Source organism: Cetorhinus maximus, chromosome 19, assembly GCF_964194155.1.
Source record: "Cetorhinus maximus chromosome 19, sCetMax3.hap1.1, whole genome shotgun sequence".
Taxonomy (NCBI): Eukaryota; Metazoa; Chordata; class Chondrichthyes; order Lamniformes; family Cetorhinidae; genus Cetorhinus; species Cetorhinus maximus.
The window spans coordinates 40,516,700-40,541,636 of NC_135897.1; the positions used below are offsets into that span (position 1 = coordinate 40,516,700).

Sequence of the window (24,937 nt, forward strand, 5' to 3'; positions counted from 1 at the left end):
TGGGAGATTAGTTTGGGTAGCTTCTAAAGGTCATGGCTCCTTAACATAAAACTATTACTGTTTTGGCAACTATATTCAGAAAAGCTACAATGTACCAATAGTAGGAAATGGAAAACGGAGGGGTTATATGAAGTTGGGGCTGAGTAGTCAACTTTTCCCCTACATCTAATTGTGTTAATCCTGATAACGCCAATCATAATAGATGTCTGGAATGGGCAGGTAAATAATTGACATTGTATCTCTCACCTTGATGAGCATAACTTTTTCCCTTTGCCAATTTTCTCCTCTCCCTTTGTCCCTTAAAGGCCTGAGTATAGTTCCACTGACGTTGGGCACGCTTCAATATTTCATCCAAGGCCATTCTTCAGGAGACTATTCAGTTTCTGTATGCTATCAGAGCCAAGCTGAATTCTGTCTTCAACCAACATCCACACAGATGCATTTTCAGTAAGGGATTACAGTAAGGAATGGTAGCAGCAATCAGGAGTGGACACTTTGGTTTACCTTCCCCTCCCTAACCCAGGGTGTAAAATCAAGTTATATAACCTCCATGCCCCCACTGGCTGAGCTAACTCAGTTCAGATCAGATATCAAATTCCTAAGCTGCATGGTTCAGTTACTCATTTGATCAATTCACTGAACATCTGGAAGTGGATTTATTTTGTTTTAGAAAAACAATTGTAATCAAATATTGTGTGAACCATAATTACTTGGATTCTGCTGAAATCATATAAAGCAACTAGCCAGGCTTGACTAATGGAGATACAAGTACACTTTTTATATTTTCTATGTTATTCGTTCATTTTTGATTGCCAGATGAAAACTAAAACCAAATTGTATGGTGGAACATTTATACAATTCATATTTGTTGTTGTTTTAGAGTACTTTATAGTTAGTACATTCTCCTTTACTTTCCCTATTCAAATCTAGGCGTTCAAACTAATTACTTGCTCTGCATGTACAATTTTCACTTTTTCTGTTATTACTAAAGTCAACAGTGCCTCCTTCAGCAATTCAAAGAGTAAAAGTTAGGAATCATTAAGTTGGCAAAATGTATCAATACGTTCTATTGCTGCCGTCTGAATTTTGGGAGTCTATGCTTCTCTCATTGAAATTCCTGGATAATTTGGTACAACTTTCAGATTGAGTACTGCACTGATAAACATTTCCTACGTTATTTCCAACTTAAATATTTCCTAATTGCCATACACAGAAATCCTGGCCCCATTTCTGAGTTTCATCTGTTCAGATTTCCCTTCTCCAACAATCCCCATTTGTAACTGACCTACATTTTCAATGTGCCCATATTTAATATCTGCTGAGCTGCCATATGCATTTCATTATTTCTGTCTATACTCTCCAGCATAATTCTTGTCTTGAAGTAATCCAGATTCTAGCATTGTTCTGAGATGGGTGAACAATTGCATTTTATCAAATTTTCTTTTAACAATTACCTTTTTTGAAGGGTTTCCAGCTCCTTGTATTATTTTATCTCCCATCCTTCTTAAAGATAAGCTGTACAAAATCACACATTGTATGCATTTCCTCCACATGGCTGGTAAACCTTGCAGTATACAGACCTTCCGATGAGCAAAGGATGCACTTACAAGCAACCAATGTCTAAAGTGGCGATCTAGTTTGCACTTTAGATTGCAGATGAGCTGTGTCTAACAGAGCACAGATTGAAGGGCAGTTCTTAGTAAAATCAGAAGCACCCTAAAAAAAAAACTTCATTATACCACATCTCCAGCAATTAGGCATGCTTTGTTCCCTTATCTTCTTTAGTCTATTGTTTATCACATAAAAACTGGGCTAATTGTGTCCTAGTATTTTAATGACCTTGCAATCTTGCATTAGATAAAGCTCTCCAGGGACCTGTGTAGATATGGCGCCATCTGGTGGATTTTATGTCCCCCTCCTCCATCCAAGATTCCATTCACATGATCTTCAGCAAATATGCATGGATATAGAAAATAACTTGTATTTTTCTAGCACCTTTCACATCCTCAGGAAATCCCCAAGTGTTTCACAGCCTGTGAAGTACTTTTGAAGTCCAGTCACTGTTATAATGTACCATGACTGGCAACTGATTTGCAAGGTCCCACCAACAGTATTGAGGTAAAGGATCTATTTTACTGGTTTCTGTTAAGAAACATGAGAATCCCTCTACTCATGTCCAAATAGGACCATGGGTCGACCCAAGAGGGCAGTTTGAGTTTAATGTCTTATCCAAAAGACAGTACTTTTTACAGTACAGTACTCCCTTAATACTGCACTGAAGTGTCAGCCTAAATTATGTATTCCAAGTCTCCACACTGCAATTTGAATCCACAACATTCTGACTCAGGGCGACATTGTGTCACTGAGTTTAAGGTGGCATGCAAGTATTTCTCACCTCCCCAGATGCTTGCCCACGATGTTCTAAGTCTCTATAAAATAGTTCAGACTTTAAAGGATTTGTCAAAGTAACACCACCACAATTGAAAAAATAGATATCCAAGGGTAAAGTTCTACTGTCACTTTCTTATCAATATAAAGTGGTTTAAGGTGCACATCAACACAAGAGTGGCAGTCTAACTTCCAAGTACACTAAAATCAATCATATGACTCCTGCTGGGGTGTGATCTCACACCACTTTGGACATACAGCAACTACATTCAAAATAACACTCCATGGCAGTACAAAGCCATAATTGTAAAACACCCTGGTTTGCTAATCCTCTTGAAGCTTTTAGATATTTGTTCATTTTTTATGTTATAAAAGAACACTTTTTCCCCCCACACTTTCTTGGTACTTAAAATTAGACACCTGGGTATAAAGTACTGCACATGTAGCCAAGCACACACATTCTGGTTGATTATAATGTAACCAGTGATTATGTATCTTTAATTAACCAGTCCTTTGCTGTTTTTCATCTCTCCCAAGTACTGCAATATATCCAACCTTAGCAATATGTCCTAGCAATTATAGGTCTTAAGGGTTTGTCTCCCACAACTATTGCTTTGAAAGATCATAAAAATATAGATTTTTCAGGTTTCTATGCTGTGTTTTGTTTTAAGTGGAACAAATGCCAAGTTTACCTCTTTGTGAACTTTGCTTTCAATTGGACAAGTTCATCTTTGAATGCAGCCAATTCAATAATTATTTCGGCAGCTTGGTCCAGCCTTAGATTCAGAAGAACAAATATTTAACATTCTGTCGAAGTTAATTCAGCTCAGCCTTCCCTTTTTATTTTAACTCCTAAAGATTATACTTTTTTGGGTCTAGTAGTATAGTAGTTAAATTTCTGGGCTAGTAATGCAGAGAGTGGCAGTATTTGCTAACTTGAATTTATCAGTAAAAATTATCGTGAAGTTGTCAGATAGTCATGAAAACCTGACAGGTTCACTAATGTCCATTAGGGATGGAAACCGGGGGAAGAATTTTCCCGTCGGCGAGGGGGCGTGGCCCGCTTGCTGATGCGTAAAATGACACGCGGTGATGTCGGGCAGGCGACCCAACGTCGCCGCGCGTCATTTAGATTATCAGTTCGGTGGGTGTGCAGCCGACGCGGCTGTGCGCCCGCCAAACTGTCAAAGGCCCATTAAGGCCATTAAGAAAGTAATTAAAGTTGTTAAGAATGCTGCCCGTCCAACCTTAAGGTTGGCGGGCAGGCAAAGAGCCCAGGCGGCCTTTGCATTTTTCATGAAACCTCATCCATGGGCGGGAAGAGGTTTCATGAAGGGTTTATAAATTAAATAAAAAGTTTTGAAAAAAATCAATGGACATGTCCCAGCTCATGTGACAGTTTCACATGAGGGGACATGTCCTTAAAAATTTTTTTCACCTTTATTAAATTTTCCAGGACTTAAACTGATCCGGAGATGTGCGAAAGAGCGCAGGCCCTGACTCAGGGAATCCCCCCCCCCGCCTGTACAGGGAGTGCACAGCGCTTCCAGGCGCGCGTCACGCTGGGCGGGCCTTAATTGGCCCACCCACATAAAATGGCAGCGCGCACCTGATCGGGTGCGCGCTCGCTCCTGCCTGCCCCCACACAACCCCCCCGACTGAGGGGCGGGGTGGGAATTCAACCCCAGGTGTCGTTACTCAGTTTGGCCTACATGCGACTCCAATCCTACACCAAAGTGGGTGATTCAAATGTCCTCTGAAGTGGCCTTGCAAGTCACTCTGTTGGGGGGGGGGGGGGGGGGGGGGGGGATCAGATGAATACAGGCCAGCCTACTTGTACCTGTAGAGACCATGACCAATGTCCTTTTAAGGCAATTCGCTAATCCTACAGGGAGGGTTTAAACTAATTTGGTGCGGGTGGGGGGGTGTTGTTTGGGAACCAGGAAGTAACATTGGAGAGGAAAAACAAGATGCACAAAGATCTTGGAGAGACAGATAGCACTAGAGTAAGAAATTGTAAGGTATTAGATGGGGTCAAAGCAAGAGGAAATGCAATAAGACCTAATTTGGATATGTGAATGCGTGGAGTGTGGTAAATAAGTTTGGTGAGCTGCAGGCGGAGGTAGCCATGTGGACATATGATGTTTTGAAGATAATGGAGACCTGACTCAAAAAAAGAGCAAGACTGGGTACTAAGTATTCCTGGATACGAGTTGTTTAGGAAAGATAGTGAAGGAATGAAAGATGGAGGAGTGGCAGTATTGATTAAGAATAATATTATAGTGGTGGAGAGAAAGGATGTCCTAGAGGAGTCAAGGACAGAATCTACAGTATTTTCTTAGAGCTAAGAAACAATAGAGGTGCATTACACTAAGCATATTCTGGAGACCTCCAACTAGTGGGAAAAGTATGGAGGAACAAATCTACTAGGATATTAAAGAAAGGTGCAAGAACTATAGCTATATGGGAGACTTTAATTATCCTAATATAGCCTGGAATAGCAATAGTGTAAAGGGCAGAAAGGGAGACGAGTCACTAAAGTGTGTTCAGGAGAATTTTCTACATCAGTATGTTTCTAGCCCAACAAGGAAGGAGGTTTTGCTGAATCTGGTTCTGGGAAATAAGGTGGGTCAAGAGCATCAAGTGTCAGTCGGGAGACATTTAGGGAGGACAGTGATCATGGTACCATAAGGCTTAGGTTGGCTATGGAAAAAAACAGAGAGCAATGCAGAGTAAAAATAATTAATTGTGGGAGGACCAATTTCAATGGGGTGAGAATGGATCCAGCCCAGATAAAATTGGAATCAAAGATTAGCAGGCAAACTGTAATTAAACAAAGAGCTACCTTTAGAGAGAAGATAGTTCGGATACAGTCGAGGTACATTCCCACGAGGGGGAAAGGCAGGACAAACAAAGCCAGAGCTCCCCAGGTGGTGGAAGAGGTGCGGATTAAATGGAGTAGAAAAGGTGGATGATACAAGTAAGAACCAGGCTTAATATAAAAAAGTTCAGAAGGGAAGTGAAAAAAGAAATGAGAAGCAAAGATAGGAGTGGCTAGTGAGATAGTTGCTTTGGTTTTAATTTTCCAAAATTCACTAGATTTGGGGAAGGTTCCATTAGACTGGAAAAAAGCAAATGTAACTCCTTTATTCAAAATGGGAGGGAGACAGAAAGCAGGAAACTATAAGTCAGTTAGCTTAACATCTGACATAGGAAAAATGTTAGAAGCTTTTTTTAAAGGAAGTCATAGCAAGGCATTTAGATAAATTCAAGGTAATCAGGCAGAGTCAGCATGGTTTTGTGAAAGGGAAAGCATGTTTAACCAATTTATTGGAGTCCTTTGAAGTGGCCACGTGCTGTGGATAAAGAGGATGTGCTATACTTAAATTTTCAAAGGCATTTGATAAGATGCCACATTAAAAGGTTATTGGAGAAAATAAAAGCTCATGGTGTAGGGGGTATCAATGGTATGGATCGAAGATTGGTTATCTAACAGGATACAGAATTAGGCATAAATGGGTCACCTTTTGGTTGGTAGGATGCGATAAGTGGTGTGCCACGGGGACCAGTGCTGGGGCCTCAAAATTATTTCAATGAAGGGTCCAATGGAATGATTGCTAAATTTGCTGACGACACAAAGATAGTGTCTTTGTGTCATCAGCAAAAGTAGGCTGATGACACAAAGTAGGCTGTGAAGAGGACATAAGGAGGCTACAAAAGGAGATAGGTAGGTTAGGTGAGTGGGCAAAGATCTGACAAATGGAGTGTAATGTGGGAGAATGTGCGGTTGTCCATTTTGGCAGGACAAATAAAAAAGAAGCACATTATCTAAATGGTCAGTGGTTGCAGAGCTCTGAAATGCAGAGGGATCTCGATGTCCTAGTGGATGAATTGCAAAAGGTTAGTAAGTAGGTGCAGCAAGTAAGTAGCAAAGCTAATAGAATGTTATCATTTATTGCCAGGGGAATTGAATACAAGAGTAGGGAGGTTATGCTTCAGTTATACAGGGCATTGGCGAGGCCACATCTGGAGCACTGTGCACAACATTGGTCTCCTTATTTAAGGATGTAAATGCGTTGGAAACAGTTCAGAGGTTTACTAGATTAATACCTGGAATGGGCGGGTTGATTTACGAGGAAAGGCTGGACAGGCTAGGCTTGTATCCACTAGAGTTTATAAGAGCAAGATACAACTTGATTGAAACATAAGATCCTAAGGGCACTTGAAAGGGAAAAGGTGCTTCCTCTTGTAGGATAACCTAGAGCTAGGGGTCACTGTTTAAAAATAAGAGGTTGTCCATTTAAGACAGAAGTTAGGAAAAATTTTCTCTATGAGGGTTGAGGCACTTTGGAATTCTCTTCCTTAAAAAGGTGGCTAAGGCAGAGTCTTTGAATGTTTTTAAAGCAAAGGTAGACAGATTCTTGATAAGCAAGGGGATGAAAGGTTATTGGGGGTAGGCAGGAATATGAGGTTCAAATCAGATCAGCCATGTTCTTATTGAATGGCGGAGCAGGCTCGAGCGGCTGTGTGGATTACTCCTACTCCTAATTTATATCTTCGTAATATGAGAAATGACCAACATAAAAGGAAATCCAAAAGTCTTCTGCAAGTATATAAATAATAAATGCGTGGTACAAGTAGTAGTAGGGACCATTCGGGATCAAAAAAGGGATTTATGTAGGGGCATGGCACCAAATGAGTGCTTTGTATCTGTCTTTACCAAGGAAGAAGGTGCTGCCAAAATTGTAGTCAAAAAGGAGATGGCTGAGACACTGGATGGGCTAAAAATTGATAAAGGAGGTATTAGAAAGGCTGGCTGTATTTAAAGTTGATAAGTCATCAGGGCCAGATCAGATGCATTTAAGGGCACTGAAGGAAATAAGGGTGGAAATTACAGAGACACTGACCATAATCTTCCAATCCTTCATTGATACACGGGTTGTGCCAAAGGTCTGGAAAATTGCAAAAATGGCTAGTCAGTTTAATTTCAGTGTAGGAAAGCTTTTAGAAAGGGTAATCCAAGACAAAATTAACAGTCACTTGGACAAGTATTCTGAATTGTCAGGAGGAGAGTGAGAGACTTCAAGAGAAAATAGATAGATTGATGGAATGGGTAGACACATAGCAGATGAAATTTAATACAGGTAAGTGTGTGAAGTGAAGAATGAGAAAAGGCAATAGAAAATAAGTAATGTAATCTAAAGGGATGCTGGAGCAGAGGGACCTGGAGGACCCACTGTGTCCCATGAATAAGATAAGAGAATGTGGCGTCAGGGGACAAGTGGCAGAATGGATTGCTAGATGGCTTCAAGACAGAAAGCAGAGAGTGGGAATAAAGGGTAATTATTCAGAGTGGCAGAAGGTGGGAAGTGGTGTTCCACAAGGACTCCAGAACCACAGCAATTTGATTGATTTTTAACTGCCCTCTGAAATGACCTAGCAGTTTTATACAACTGAGTGACTTGCTATGAAGAAGTTTAATAAGAATAAAACATGATGGACCACCCAGCAGCAACCTAAACTTGACCTACAGCAGGTGATGAGAGAACCAACTTAGAGGAAAACCTACTTGATCTCATCCTCTCCAATCTGTCAAAGATGCATTTATCCAGAACAGTGCTGTATTAGGAGTAACCACAGCACTGTCTTTTTGGAGACACTGTCTTCACACTGAGAACATCCTCCATTGTCTGCCACTACCACCATGGTAAATGGAATAGATTCATAACAGATCTAACAGCTCAAAACTAGGCATCCATGGGGCACTGAAAATCTAAGCAGCAGAACTGTAATCATCTCACAGCCCAAATTATCCCTCACTCTACCATTACCATCAAACCAAGGAATCAGCCCTGCTTCAAAGAAGAGTGCAGGAAAGCATGCCAGGAGCAGCACCAGGTATATTTAAAAATGAGGCGCTACACAGCACTACACGCATGTTAAACAATGCAAGCAGCATGCTACGGACAGAGCTAAGCAATCCCACAACAATAGACCAGATAAAAGATGTGACTAGCGATAGATAATTAAACAACTAACGGGAAGAGGAGGCACCACCACAACAATGGCAGAACCCAGAACTTGGGTGCAAAAGACAAATCTGAAGCATCTGCAGCCATCTTCAGCCTGAAGTGCTGAGTAGATGATCCATCCCCACCTCCACCCCAAACCGCCCCCATCCCCGGACCCAGCATCAAAGATGCCAGCCTTCTGCCTATTTGATTCACTATCCAATATCAAAAAACAGTTAAGAGCACAGGATACAGGAAAGGCCATGGACTTTGACCAAATCCTGGCTTAGTGCTGGAAACTTGTGCTCCAGAACTAGCGCACGTCTAGCCAAGCTGTTACAGTGCAGCAACAAGACTGACATCTACCCGACAACGTAGAAGATTGCTTCGGTACTCTTGTCCATGAAAAGCAGGGTAGATCTAATCTGGTCAATTACCGCCCCATCAGCCTACTCTTCTTCATCAGAAAAATGATGGATGGTGTCCTTGACAGTGCTGCCAAGCAGCCATCAATAACGCACTAACAACCTACTCATTATTGTGCAGTTTGAGTTCTGCTGGGACCACATGGCTCCAGAACTCATACAGCCTTGGTCCAAAGTCAATGGGAAACAGGGTTGAAAACTCTCGACTGACTCGAGCCATACTTCGCACAAAGAGGGATGTGTGTGGTTGTTCAGGTTAATTATCTCAGTCCCAGGACTTCGCTGCAGGAGTGCCTCACTGTCCTATGCCCAATCTTCTTCAGCTGCTTCATCAATGACCGTCTCTCCATCATAAGGTCAGAAGTGAGGATGTTTGCTGATGACTGCACAGTGTTCAGTTCCATTTGCAACTCCTTGGATAATGAAGCAGTCCATGCCCATGTGTAGCAAGATCTGAACAATATTCAGGCTTAGACTGATCAGTGTGAGGTAACGTTCATGCCATACATGTGTGAGTCAGTGATCATCTCCAATCAGAGAGAGCCTAAACATCTTTTAACATTCGTTGGCATTACCATCAGTGAGGCTCCCACCATCAACATCCTGGAGGTCACTGTTGACAAGAAAAATCAACTAGACTAACCATAAATGACATTGCTGCTGGACCAGGTCAGAGTCTGGGGATTCTGCAACAAGTGGCTCCCCATGACTCCCCAAAACATTTCCACTATTTACAAGACACAAATTAGGAATGTAATGCAACCCCTTCCACTTTGAATGGGTGCAGCTGTAACAGTACCGAAGAAAAGTAACATTATCCAGAACAAAGCTGTCCACTTGTTTAGCACTCACTTGTTAAGCTACACATCCACCAGTGTATTGTGACTTCAGTATGTTTTACTACAGGATGCACTGCAGCAATTTGCTATTATTTCTTCAACTACACCTCCAAGCCAACAACCCCACCATCTAGAAGGACAACTGAAACGGGTGCACGAGAACATCAAGACCTGCAAGTTCTTCTCCAAGTCTCACACCATCCTAACTTGGATGCATAATCTCCATTCAGTCATCATCACTGGGTCAAAATCCTGAAACCACGTTCCTAACAGTGTTTTGGGGCAACATCTACATACAGTTTGCTGCAATTCAAGAAGGCCCGCACCACCTTTTCAAGGGCAACTAGGGATGCATAGTAAATAAAGCGTTTACCAGCAATGCCCGCCATTCCAAGAAATAATTTTTGTTTTTTTAAGGATTTTCCCTTGTGGGTAGCTGAGGCAATCCTTCTCTCAACACTGGCTTTCAGCTTTGCCATCAAAAATTCCATGTCTCATTCTATTTTGGAGGTACTGCTATGGTTCATGCTTTATCAAAGCTCCAAATACATTGTCCAACATGTTTTTTGCCTATGTTGAAAAAAAACCTAACTGCCTTGTTTCCTTCTTCCAAGACTTTTTTTTCTTCCTCCTGCAATCATCAGGTTTTTTTAAAAAGCAAGCATAATATACCTGTCAGTTGTTATTTTCTGATTTACATCAGCTGTTCCATTCTTTTTGTATCCTATCCTCCATCAAATCACTGTCACCTCTCGATAATAGCCCCTGAACCCCAACACCTCAAAAGTAAAAATTATGATCATGGTGTTTAAACCCCTTGGTGGACTTGCCTTTCAATATCTCTGTAACCTTCTCCAACTCTAGAAACCCCACCCTGGAATTTTCTATACCTCTGACTTTGGTCTTTTATGCATTCCTCCCTCCCTTTACCCTGTTATTAGCACCTACACTTTCAGCAGCTTGGGCCCAATGTTCTCAAATGCCCTCCTTAAACCAGTCTACTTCTTTCTCTTCCTCAAATTCCACCTCTTTCACCAAGCTTTTGATCATCCTTTGAAATACCTCCAGCTGTGGCCCAATGTCATTTCTTTTTATTATGCATCTGTGGAACACTTTGGAACTGTTTCTAATTTTAAATGTACTTTATTAATGCAACTTGGTTTTCTTTTTAACCCCGTTACTGCCTGCCTATTGTCCTTCACCTTCACATATCAAATGAAAATAAAACTAGAACAACCACTGTATTTACAATATTTTATTTGTTTTGAAATACCATTCTTAACTAGATTTATCTGGCTCCAATAATGATTAAAAAGGTAACTCCCACAACTTCAGCCATCTGCTCAGGTATGTCAAGTCATCTACTTCCCCATTTGCAGACAAGACGCTAATGTTCTGACACACTTGTCACCTGCTGACTGAAAAATGGCAGTGACAGCAGCTTGATAGTAAATGACTAGGAAGAATATGTAAGTATGTTAATCGACCTAAATGTGAAAAAAAATAGAAAGAGATTGAATCAGTGGGCAATAAACTGGCAAAACAGCAGGAAGAGAGAAAGGGGGAGAAAGAGTGAAAGGGAAAGGCAGAAAGAAAGATGAACAAAAATAGAAAGTAAACTATTGTCAACATTATATCTCATATTGTTCAACATCACTACCTGAGAACAGAAAAAATATTCTCCGTCTACCCAGGAACGTTGTTCCATGGCCATCAACCACCAAAATAGACTGAACCCTCCATTTATCCACATCTACAGTGGAAAGTCCTAATCCAATTTTGAAGCAAATAGGAAACCAAACTTAAATTAACACAGGGTGTCCCACAGTTTGGGCTGTCCCACATGTTTGAAAGATTTTCTTTTCATCTCTAATGATATCATAGGTGTGGAACTATTATACTGTGTCAAAAATGATAGCTATACTGTGTCAAAAATGATAGCGGAGTATCATTAGAAGGGTTAAGGTTTTGCTTAAGCCCGTGTGCTAGAATCCAAATGGCAGACTTTAAAAAGCAATTTTCAAAGTAAATCAAAAACAAATAACCTGAAATTTAGCCCACTTTTGAATATTAGTAAAACAGCTAAGTAAATATCTTGCCTGCACTTGATTTTAGCGAAGTCTCTTTATATCTATTACAAAATATTTATTCACTTGCAATTTTTAAAAATTGTATCAACTTCCTAATATTTCCACTGCACATTTTTATTTGAAAAGAGGGAGGAACTAGGTTATGACAAATATTTCCAAAACAGTCATACAAAATTGAAAACGTGGCACCACTAACATGCCGTCACAGTCTAACAAATATGAATCCTGCTGAAAAAGGTTAGCAATATATTAGAATGTAATTATATATAAATCCATCACTAAGTTAGTCAGTCTCAGCTGGGGCAGCAATAGGAGCATCACAATTGGCCACCGCGCCCAAGTTAGGAAAGAGACAACTGGCCAGGGTTCCCATTCTTGATCGAAAAGGATTGGTTCACTTTCAGCAGTGACATCTTCCACAGCTGGATAGACTACCAACATACAATGCTGAGCCTCACACATTTTAATTACAATCACTAGCAGAGGGAAATTGTTGTGTGTGGAATCTTACACCGATAATCCTTCAGAAGGGGAGAAAAATGAAGTGAAAAATTCTAAATTTAAAATTTATCTGCCAGATAGATGCCATATATGCAAAAGCTTTTTGAATTCCTATATTATTGTTAGATTTCTCTCAATTCCTGACATTTAAAGAAAAACTTGCATATATATAGTACAGCACCTTTCATATCATCACAATCTCCCAAAGCACTTCACAGAAAATTAATTACTTTCTACTTGAAGTACATTCACAGTTGTTTGCAGGCAAAACGACTACATGCTACTTAAAAAAAAAAAATTGGCAGCAGTTATTAATACAATTAGCCAGATCTACTATGAGCAGTGTGCATGGATGGCTGGTCATAATGCCTTCCTCACTCTGGAAAGCATATATCTGCCTCTAAGCATGCAATGCACAGTGAAATCAAAACCAGGAAGCTGTAGGTCCATTGGTTTAACTTGAGCAGTTGGCATGTTTCCAAAAATGATTATTGGAGATGAGATGCATGTTCATCTTGAAAGAGAAGGGACTATTAGTGATTGTAGCCCGATTAAATTCAGACACTTGAAAGGTTTAAAATTGACAAGAAGGTATTGGTTAGGCTGCCTTTACTTGATAAAGCACCAGGACCGGATGGGATCCACCCAAGGATACTGAGGGAAGTGAGAGTGGAAATTGTGGAGCCACTGGCCATGATCTTCCAGTCTTCCTTATACTCAGGGGTGGTTCCAGATGACTAGAGAATTACAAATGTTGCACCCATATGGTCCTGTCATGAAGCTGTTAATATATATATTATTGGAAAATATTTTCTTTTAAAATAGAGGTTTAGTCTGTAGGTGTGTCTTAATCGGATTAAAGCCAGCTAGTCTGGGTGCTTTGATATGCACTAGTTTTGAGGTGTAAACAGAGAGGTAGAGTGCATTTGCATTTTTTGAACAGAGCATTCAAGAAGTGAGGTGAAAACTGACACCTATCTAGCAACTACCAAGCAATGTTTATATTACTAATAAAATTGGTACTATGAATGGGGTTTCATTGTTAAAAAGGTGGAGTTCAAAGAGGCTGGTGAGACAATGAGAATTTGCATTCAATCAGTGGTGGTAGGTATAACTTCAGCAGTTTTCAGGTGTGCAGAGCAGAGGCAATGTGAGATCAAAAGGCAGCTGTAAGCCTCCAACTGGCTCCACAGGAACCAAAGTGAAAAGAACCTCATTTTGAATTTGTACGGTGAAAATGCTTTACCTGGTGTTTGGTTAAGTCTATGGGGTGCTGTTGCTGTTGCCTTGAGATTAGTTTGGGAATTTGTTAGAAGCCTGAGTCGCATCTCAAACATAACAGTTAAAAGTATTGGTTATGACAGTTGTTTAAAGTTTCCCCCTGGGAATTTTTTAAAAACTCAGCTTTACCAACTGCAATGTCATAACAGTCCCCTTATCTAAGGAAGAATATACTTGCCATAGAAGGAGTGCAATGGAGGTTCACCAGATTAATCCCTGGAATTGCAGGATTGTCTTATGAGGAGAGATTTAGAAGGCTGGGTCTGTATCCTTAGAGTTTCAAAGAATGAGGCGTGACCTTATTGAAACTTACAAAATTCTTACAGGGCATGATAGGGTAGATGCAGATAAGGCATTTCACCTGGCTGGTGAGTTAAAAACCAGGGAACATAATCTCAGGATAAGGGGTAGGCCATTTAAGTCTGAGATGAGGAGGAATTCACTCAGAGTGGTGAATCTTTGGAATTCTCTACCCCAGAGGGCTGTGGAAGCTCAATCATTGAGCATGTTCAAGACAGAAATCAACAGATTTCTAGAGACCAATTACACCAAGGGATATGGAGATAATGCAGGAAAGTGGCATTGAGGTAGATGACTGGCCATGGTCAAATTGAAAGGCTAAGCAGGCTTGACATGCCAAATGGCCTACTCCTGTTCCTATGTTCAAAAAGCGTATATTAAAAAAAAGCCCAGCAACTACCAGCCAGTCCATTTAACCTTGGTGGCAGGAAAGCTTCTAGAAACGACATTCTTGTCCTGAATTAATAGTCACTTACCCAAAATGTGGGTTAATTAAGAAAAGCCAGCACAGATTTGTTCAGAGCAAACAAATCCTGTTTAACTAACTAGATGGAGTTTTTTGATGAGGGTAATCTTGTTGATGTGGTGTAGATGGACTTACAGAAGGCAATCTAATGGGCAAAGTTATGGGGTTCATGGAATAAAAGAGACAATGGCAACATGGATACAGAATTGGCTGCGTGACAGGAGAGAGTAGTGGTTAATGGATGTTTTCAGGTGGGAGGAAGATTTCTAGTGGAGTTCCCCAGGGGTTGGTATTGGGACCCTTGCTGTTCCTGATATATGTTAATGATCTAGACCTTGGTGTGCAGGGGACAATTTCAAAATTTGCAGATGACAGGAAAGCATTGGAAGCATTGTGAACTTTATGGAGGATGGTGCAGAACTTCAAAAGGACATTGATAGGTTGGTGGAATGGGTGGAAAAGTGGCAAGTGAAATTTAATGCAGGCAAGTGTGAAGTAATTCATGTTGGTAGAAAGAACGCAGAGAGATAATATAAAAGAAAGGGTAAATTCAGAATATTGCAGATGCTGGAAATCTGAAATAAAACCAAAAAGTGCTGGAAAAACTCAGCAGGTCTGGCACATCTGTGGAGAGAGAAACAGAGTTAACATTAAGTCCAATATGACTCTTCTTCAGAACTGAAATAAAGGGTGCAATTCTAAAAGGGGTGCAGGAGCTGAGGGACCTGGGTGTATATGTGCCTAGATCAATGAAGGTGGCAGGACTGGCTGAGAGTGCATTAATAGAGTAAATGGCATCCCAGGCTTATTAATAGGGACAAAGTATAAGAGCAAGGAAGTTATGTTAAACTTGTATAGAATACTGGTTTGGCCTCAACTGGAATATTGTGTCCAGTCCTGGCCGCCACACTAAGAAAGATGTGAAGAAATTAGAGCAAGTGCAGAGAATATTCATGAGAATGGTATGAGGAACCATCCCAGGGATGAGGAACTTCAGTTAGATAGATAGATTGGAGAAATTGGGACAGTTTTCCTTGGAGAAAAGAAGGTTGAGAAAAGATATGATAGAGGTATTGAAAATCATTAGGGATCTGAACAGAGTAGATAGGGAACCACTGTTCCCATTGGTGGATGGATCAAGAACAAGAGGGCACAGATTTAGGGTAACTGGCAAAAGAAGCAATGGCAAAACAAAAAAAACTTTTTCACAGTGAGCGGTTACGGTCTGGAACGCACTGCCCTAGAGTGTGGAGGAGGCAGGTTCAATCAAAGCATTCACAACAGAATTGGATTATTACCTGAAAAGGAAGTACGTGTAGAGTTACAAGGGAAAGGTGGGGGAGTGGCACTCGGTAAATTGCTCTTACAGACAGTCAGCATAGACATGACAAGCCAAATGGCTTCTTGTGTTGTGATTCTATGATGTTGGAGAAAGGGTTTCCTGTCTTACCAACTCCATTGTAAGCTTCTCAAATAATTCAAAATCGCTGAATGATGGAAGCCTAGTACATATTGTACATCTTTCAGAGTGTAAGATGATCTCTTTTGGAATGGTGGGCAGATCCTAAACCAGCAGACACGGTGGGTGGAATGGCCTCCTTCTGTGCCATAAATTACTATGACTAAATAAAGAATTAACTTTATTTGTATAGTTAGGATAGTTATTACTGGTAGCTGTTCTGCTTAGGTGCTGGTCACTCATGAAGTCACTAGGATCAGGGTTGGATTCATTACTGTTCACCACCTTCACTAACGATGGATAACAATTCATAACTTTGTGCTGACATGAAGATGTATGGAAAAATTGTTTTCATGTAACTCTATAGATACAATGGGTGAATGGGCCCAAATCTGGCAGCCATCTTTCAATATAGACAAGTGCGGCAAGATGTATTTGAGTTTGGACAACTCCAGGCATATGCCATGGAAGGTTCCAAGCTCAAGGTTGGAAAGAACAAAGACCTAGGGATTGTAATTTATGAATGAGTCATAATATGAGAAGTTAACAAAAACAATTATGCAAAGAGGAACTATAAAATTAAATTTTCAAGGAACATAAAACAAAATAGTAGAATATTTTACAGGTGCATCAATAAAAAAAGGCTGGACATAAATAGGATAATACCATAGATAACGAGAGAGAGATGGAAGAAGTACTAAATCATTATTTTGTGTCTATATTTAACAGGGAGATAGAACAGGTGGAGATGACATTGGCTGATGAGATGAGTAATGGGATAAATGCATTTAAAATAAAAAAGGGATGTATTAAATAAGCTAATCAAACTCAAAGAGCACAAAACCCTTGGTCCGGATGGGTTTAGAAAAATCGAGGGAAGTGATAGCAAAGGGATTACTACACATATTTAATAATTTGTTAGAAAAAGATGTAATGCCAGAGAACTGGTGGATAGTTAACGTGATACCTGTAGTTAAGAAGGGGAACTGAACATGTACGGGAAATTATAGACCAGTTAGCTTATCAGTGGTAGGAAAAGAGACTAGAAGAACATCTAGAAGCTAAAAACATAATAAATAGTCAGCATGGATTTCAAAGGGGAAAAATCTTACTTGACCAACCTTATTGAATTTTTTGAGGAAGTAACAGAAAGAATAGAGAACGGTAACGCAGTAGATATAATTTACCTGGATTTTCAAAAGGTCTTTGATAAGGTACCCCATAATAGACTAACGAATAACGTCAAAAAATATGGAGTCAAGGGACAAGTGGCAGAATGGATTGCTAGCTGGCCCTAAGACAGAAAGCAGAGAGTGGGAGCAAAGGGTAGTTGTTCAGTGGCAGATGATGGGAAGCAGTGTTCCGCAAGGATCAGTGCTGGGACCACTGCTGTTCACAATTTAAATTAATGATTTAGGCTTTGTAATCAAAAACATAATTTCTAAATTTGTAGATAACACCAAATTGGAGGAGATTGTGAACACCGGAGGAAGATTGCAACAAATTACAGGAGGATATTAATAAACTTCTACAACACATAAATATGAGGTAGTACATTTTGATATAGTGTTATGAAGACATGCTTTAAGTCAAATATTGTTTTTTTTAATCCACTGGCTGGAAACCCAAATCGAACTTTTAAAAAGCAGAGACTTTTTAAAACAGAGCTTAATGTGTGACTTGAGTGTGCAGCCACAGATGGCTACCCAATTTGTATCACTGTACCCTCCACATTGCCACCCAATGACCTCAGGAGAATATGAGTGAGCTGCATATCCTGTTCCCAATAGCAAGGCGTCAAGAACATCACCTGAGGTATTCACTTGAACAACAGGATCCTGGCTGAAAGGGGGGATTCCCAGACATGAACTGATTAAGTTACAAGAGGAAATAGTAACGACCATGTTTGAATCACTGGGTGACGGTCATGTTTAAAGGCCCACCCTTTGTGTGTTTAAACTTCTGCTTTCTCTGCAGTAAGAGGACAAGTAGCTGAAATACTGATGAGAGAAGACCTGAGTGGGGTCCTTCCCTCTCTCTCCAACCAACTTGCAAGTTTTCGAATCCTGTTTGCTGACCGGGACCACCCTACTTCAGACAGAGACTTGAAGAAAATCAACAATGCACTATTGTTTCCAAAAGGACAGCCAAATCATCGGCTGCATCTTTAAATCACATCCACAAGGGAACCAGCAGGACCACCGAAATCGTCCTGAAGCCAGCCAAGTCACAAACTCCATGAGCCGTATACCCGTTCTATTTCTTGGGACTCTAACTTGATTAATCTCTCCTTCCCCACCTAATCCATTTTTGTGCATGTGTGAATTGAGTGTTTGTTTCGTGAAATTCAGGGCATATTTTATTATTTTATTTAGACAGGGTTAACTACAATAAAGCTAACCTCTTTCTTGTTAAACTCAAGAAAACCTGCCTGATTGTGTCTTTAACTGTTTATGCTGTGAACATAAAAGGCTCATTTAAGTGGCAAGTATATCCTTTTCACAAAAGCCCTGTTACAGTTAAACGAGGAGTGGGAAAGGAGTGGAGTCATTCGACCCTCCTCACCTGATCCTAACAGTAGGAAAAATAGGGAGGTCACTTATTACTTGGAAGGTGCAAGGCTAGGTGGTGTAGATGAACGAAGGGATCTCGCTGTACAAATACCAATCATTAACAGTTGCACCAGAGATTAGCAAAGTCATAAACAAAGCAAACTAAGCACCAGGCTTTACTTCTAGAAGGATGGAATTGAAAAGTAGGGAAGTTACACCAAACCTGTATCAAGCCTTCGTTAGACCACCACACAAAGTACTGCATGCAGTTCTTTTCACCATATTATAAAAAGCGTACACAGGCATTGGAAAGAGCGCGGAGAAGATTTACGCGGATCATACCAGAAATGCAAGAGAAATAGTTGTCAAATAGGATGTGCAGATTGGGTCTCCTCTTGATAAACCAGGTTGCAGGGTGACCTAGAGGTCTTTAAAATTATGAATGGTTTTGATAGAGTGGATACAGAGAGAATGTTTCCTCTTTCGCAGGAGAGCATAATTAGAGGCTATATAAAATAGTTACCAAGAAATTCAATAGGGAATTCAGAAGACCCCTCTTTATCCAAAAAAAGGTAGTGAGAATGTGAAACTTGCTACAACACGTGGTTGAAGTGGATAGTACAGATGCACGTAAGGGGAGCAGACAAGCATATGAGAAGGGAATAATACAAAGTTACATTTAGATGAGGAAAGATGAGAAGAGAGACTCAAGTGGAACATAAATGCTGACGTGGACTGGTTGCAGAAAATGGCCTGCCTCTGTGCCATATATCTTCTGTAATCACATGCAATTCAGTTGTGAGAGCAAATACAATGTTAGGAATTATAGCTTGAACAACCAATACTACAATTACAATCCTTTACTTGTACAAAACCTCAGGTTAGGTACTTCTCGAATATGATGTTCTGATTTGGTCACCTCGCATGTTGGGAAATGGATGCCCTGGAAGACGCTGAGGAGGACTATCAATTAATGTCTCTTCCAAAGGACCACCAGGATTGTGTCACGAAACTATCATATTTTTCACCATATTATTGTAGGCTCATGGGTGTAAGTGTGGATGGTGCTGTATGACTGATTTAATTGAATTCGAGTCAAATTGACTGCAAGGTTGAAATTATCACAAGTAGTAAGGTATAAGGCGGCATTTGAAATGCTAATGCATAAACATAGATTTGGGCAGCATGTAGGGTGTGAAAGTAATTTGCATTTTTAGATAAGTGGAAAGGTGCTTGGGTTTCAAAGGGATGTTAGGATGTTTACAACTAACCAGAAAAATAGAGCAAGGTTATTATGTTTATTTTTCCACAAAAGGAAAGAGGCCATATTGACAACATGAAAGCTTTTTATATTATGGGAAAAGTAAATTTCCAAAGACCTGTAGAACAATGGAATTTACATATTAAAGAGAGAAAACAATTATAAAGGAGGATGAAAGACTATATAGGGGGTGTGATCATGTGAGATTGAAAGGTACACTGTGTGAAGCATCCTTGGGGAAAAGCCTCCAGCCACTATAGGAGAAGTCTGCTGCGTCGAGTAACTAAAGTTATGTTACAAGACTTTGGAATTCCATTGTCGAGTGGGTGCTGTGGTAACCTTGCCGGGTTTATTTTATAATTTCAAATCTATTTTGGGCTAGTGGTTGTATAGTTAGGAGCCTGATTAATTAAGGATTTTGGGAACCGTTAAGACTAAATAATGGTGTAACTGTAATCTTGTGTTCATTGTTCTTTTTTCGCCTTTCGTTAATAAATGTTTTAACTTAATTTTAAAAACTCTAAAGGTATTAGTAGATTCAATTCTCTTCTGAATTCAGCGCATAAGCCTTCTCGTAATAAATACAAATTGCAAAACTGTTGTGATAGCATGGTCAAGTTTCGCTTGTGAATTTAGTCCGCCTGGCACATATCACCTGTGATGTCATAACAATAGGCTCAAAGAACTGAGGCTTTTTTTTTTACTTTGGAAAAGAGTAGGCTTAAAAGGGTGTTACAAATTTGGGTCTTCTGCAGGTCTCTACTCAATTCAGTGGTGTTAGTCAGCTCCTTAAGCAGTTTAGTTGCCAACTTCTTTTGGATGTTGATATCCACTATCCTATTTCTACCAGTGTGGTACATAAGATCTAGGAATATAACAATGAAACACACTTATGTTCTGAACTGAATCTGTTTCTTATGCATGTATTTAATCTCTTTGAAGTCAGATGAAATTAACCCTAGATAAAGAGCAGCATCATTTAAATTGTAAGCAATTTGATTCCAAAGTAAGCAAAACACACAGAAGATTAATCAGTCATTTGATACAATAGGTACAACATGCGTTTGCATTCCACTACAAAAATAAATGCACATAATCTAGCCTATTCCAATGGGTCATCTAATTTAAAAAACACAATCTCTCCACACTTTGTCCAACCATCTAATTCAGCAATTTTTTTCCTTCACACCCTTCTGGATCTGGACAGACTTGCCAGGCTTGGTTCTCTTTGGTTTCATACACTTAAGTAACTAAAATCTGAGGTTAGATATTTTTTAATTGACCAAGCCTCAACAGTTTTTGGGAGCGAGTTCTATAATTCCACTACAATTTGTGTAAAAAAGTTTCCTGAATTCCAGCCCTGAATGGCCTAGCTCCAATTTTAAGGTTATGCCTCTTTATTTTTTTAAAATTCTTTCCTGGGATGTGGGCGTCACTGACGAGGCCAGCTTTGCCCTTGAACTAAGTGGCTTGCTAGGCCATTTCAGAGGGCAGTTAAGAGACAACTACATTGCTGTGGATCTGGAGTCACGTGTGGAACAGACCAGCTACGGCAGCTTTTTACAACAATCAATTGTAGTTTCATGGTTGAGACTAGCTTTCAATTCCAGAGTTATTTATTGAATTTAAATTCCACCAGCTGCCGTGGCAGGATTTTAATTCGTCCCCAGAACATTAGCCTAGGGCTCTGGATTACTAGTCCAGTGACATTAGCACTATGTCACTGCCTCCTCCGTTCTACACAGTCCCATCAGTGGATACAAAATTGGTTGAAAAATTGGAAGCAGAGGGTAATGGTCAATGGATATTTTTTAGGCTGGTGGAAGGTTTGTATTGGAGTTCCCCAGGCGTCGGTATTGGGACCCTTGCTTTTCCTGGTATATATTAATGATCTAGATCTTTGTGTGTAGGGGACAATTTCAAAGTTTGAGGATGATACAGAGCTTGGGAGTGTTGTAAACTGCGAGGAAGACAGTGTAGAACTTCAAAAAGACATAGACAAGTTAATGGAGTGGGCAGATAGGTGGCAGATGAAGTTCAATGTGGAGAAGTGTGAGGTGATGCATTTTGGTTTGAAGAACATGGGCAGACAATATAAAATAAGGGGTGAAATTTTGAAGTGGGTGCAGGAGCAGAAAGACCTGGGTGTATATGTGCATAGATCATTGAAGGTGGCAGGACAAGTGGAGAGAACAGTTAACAAAGTATGTGGTATCCTCAGCTTTATTAATAGGGGCATAGAGCACAAGAGCAAGGAGGTTATGCTGAATTTATATAAGACACTCAGTACTCCAGCTGAGGCCTAACGTGTACAGTTCTGGTTGCCATTTTATAGGAAGGATGTGAACACATTGAAGAGCTTTACAAGAATGGTTCCAGGGATGAGAAACTTCAGTTACGAAGATAGGTTGGAGAGGTTGAGACTGTTCTCCTTAGAGAGGGGAAGGCTAAGAGAAGATTTGATAGGAATGTTTAAAATCATGGTTGGGGTGGGGGAGCTGGACAGAGTAGATAAGGAAAAGCTGTTCCCGCTCGTAAAAGGATCAAGAAGGAGAGGGCACAGATTTAAAGTGATTTGCGAAAGAAGCAAATGTGACGTGAGAAAAAGCTTTTTCACACTACTAGTGGCTTGGTCTGGAATGCACTACCTGGAAATGTGATGGGACAGGTTCAATAGAGGCATTCAAAAGGGCATTAGATGATTGTTTGAATAGAAACAATGTGCAAGGGTATGGGGAAAAGGCAGGGCAATGGAATTAGGTCATAACGCTCATTTGGAGATCCGGTGCAGACACGATGGGCCGAACAACCTCCTTCTGTGCCATTAAAATTCTGTGATTTGGTGAAGCAGTTTCTCCTCCTTTCCACCGGACCAAATCCTTTAATCATCTTAGACCCCTCAATTAGACCCCCCCTTAATCTTCCATACTCAAAGGAATACAAGCTTCAACTATGCAACCAGCCCTCATAATTAAACTCAATTAGTCCCATTATAATTCTGGTGAAAATGTTCTGCACCCTTCTAAGGTCCATAACTGAATGCAGTACTCCAGATGTGGTCTAACCAGAACTTTATACAACTGTAGCATAATTTTCACCCTTTCATATTTCAGACGTCTTGCAATAATGCCTGAAAGTCCTTCGTATTTGTACATTAGCTTTTAGCCATTTCTCTACTTGGACCTCCAAATCTCTCTGCTCCTCCACAGCTCTCACCATTGAGAAAATAATCTGATCCATCTTTCTTTAGGTCCAAATTGGATGACCTCACATTCCCCGCATTGAATTCTCTCCACCATAGGTTTTTCCAATCTATTATTGCCTCTTAGCAACTTTCCATCCCATCTACACTACTTGCCGCGCCACCCAGCTTAAGTGTTGTCAGCAAACCTGGATATACAGTTCTCCATTCCTTCATCCAAGTCACTGTTACATGGCTAACACTGACAGCAGGGTGCAATTACAATGCAACATGACTACATAAGCAGTTTACATTATAAATGTGGACACAGAAATTTAGAATTGAAAACAATTGACAAAAGTGTGGCAGAAACAAAACAATGGAAAGTAAGGATTTGCAGACAGCAAGTGAATTCAGTTTCAAGATTTTGAACACATTATAGAGTTATGGTTTGGCTTCAAAGCAGGTCAATAAAAGGAGAAGCAGAGGAGCTGACTAGAAATTAATTAAAAAGTAAATTTAGAACAGCTATCAGTTATTATTATTTTACTCAAAAGTGTAACAACCTATCATAATAAGTGAAAACACCCAGGCCATCTAAAACATAATTAGATACCATTATTATGAAGCAACCCTTATGCTCATGGTGTCTAATCTCTGACAAATTTATGTTATAGCTGTCAGAATGAAAGTTTTGTTACAACATCATTCTATTTAATAAGGTGAGTGGTGAACATCAAGGTTGACTAGTAAATGCCTAATTTTATGACCAAAGTAAAATTACATTAATCAGGTTACCTTTTGCGCAGTAGATCCCCATGTTTTTAACTTCCTACATACTTGGCACTGTTCAGTACAATATACTTAACTCTATTATAAACCATTTGGACAGGATCAGAACACATTTAAAATGGAGAATTTATTGTGCTGTTTTATTTACTTTAGTATTATCAAATTGGAAACAAAAGAGAATCAACTCAAATTGTTCAATTTTGTCAATAGTTAAGGTAACCAATTTTTTCTTTTTAAAATCCAACGTATGCATATGGTGAAAATCATAAATCTGCTTTAACAATAGTCTGGACCACACATGTCATACTAAATATCAAATTTCAAATATGAGTCAATACTTTATTGATAGTAATTTAAAGCTATACAAAGATTTTTTTAATTTTTTGTTTGTAACCTTTTTTGCTTGTAACCTAATATCTATTACAAAATCAAAAAAGTAAATTCATTGAAAGGATATGTTTTGGTTCTTTCAAGAGTGATGTCTTCAGCCTCATTCTTTAGAAATTGAGTTAGACGCAATGATTAAATGAACTCCAGTAACAGTTGTCAATCCCACTAACTGCAACGTCTTCAGTGGCTGCCAGATTGACAAGAATGTTATCAGCTGCACATTCTTGCTGAATATTTATAAACTTTCATTTAAAAATTAACTGTTATCAAGCAGTCAAAGCATTACCAACAGATTTTCAATGTGTAAATGTATACAAATGAAAAGTGTACATCACAAAGTAGCAGTTTTCCCTAGTATAACGCATTACAGCAAACATATAAATTTGATATGCAATAATATAAATTGAGTATTTGAATTAAAGGCACATTCAAACACAAGTGTCCAAACTTTAATTTAGTAAGTTGCTTAAGTGTATGTCATTAAGCCTCTTAGACCACTTATAAATGAATATTTTATTAATTTGTATGCTGCAGCTATAAACCTTGGTGTTGTAATTTAACATTTGTCCCCAAACTAAGCAACATGGCAAGTACAATCTTCTCTAAAACCCCAAGCCCACAAAATTCAAACAGTAAGATATACAAACATAGATGGAACTGAGCACCTTCTCTTTGAGCTACATTGCCTTGGTTCACGAACTGCAGTTGGGCACCTCTAGCTGCAGGGCCAGTTATCAGTCCTAACAGATTTCATCCATTTAGGAATTAGAAACCCATTTTGGTTGAAATATTACGAACCCTCTTGCTGCATTTCACTTGAAAGTACAAACAGTTTCATGCGTTTAACATGGCTTTGGTAATGCGCCTAAATCCGGCGATCATAAACAAACACTTCCCAACAGTTCTGAAAATTGCCCACGGGTGTGTGGCAGGAATAAGCTGAATGGGCCAAATAGGTTCCCTGACACAACGCAGCTTGGCAACAACTGTTTGCCCTAGCA

General features: G+C 39.7%; 1 protein-coding gene across 2 annotated transcripts in view; it reads right to left on the reverse strand.

Annotated features, from left to right (window-relative positions):
- The window catches only part of ift80 (intraflagellar transport 80 homolog (Chlamydomonas)), a 259,291-nt gene that overhangs the window by 234,127 nt on the left and 227 nt on the right, over positions 1-24,937 (reverse strand). For both annotated transcript variants that reach the window (XM_078563768.1, XM_078563766.1), the window contains exon 2: positions 24,001-24,123. In XM_078563768.1, the coding sequence (XP_078419894.1) occupies positions 24,001-24,040 (40 nt within the window). In that variant the 5' untranslated portion in view covers positions 24,041-24,123. The remainder of the gene's footprint in view (positions 1-24,000; positions 24,124-24,937) is intronic.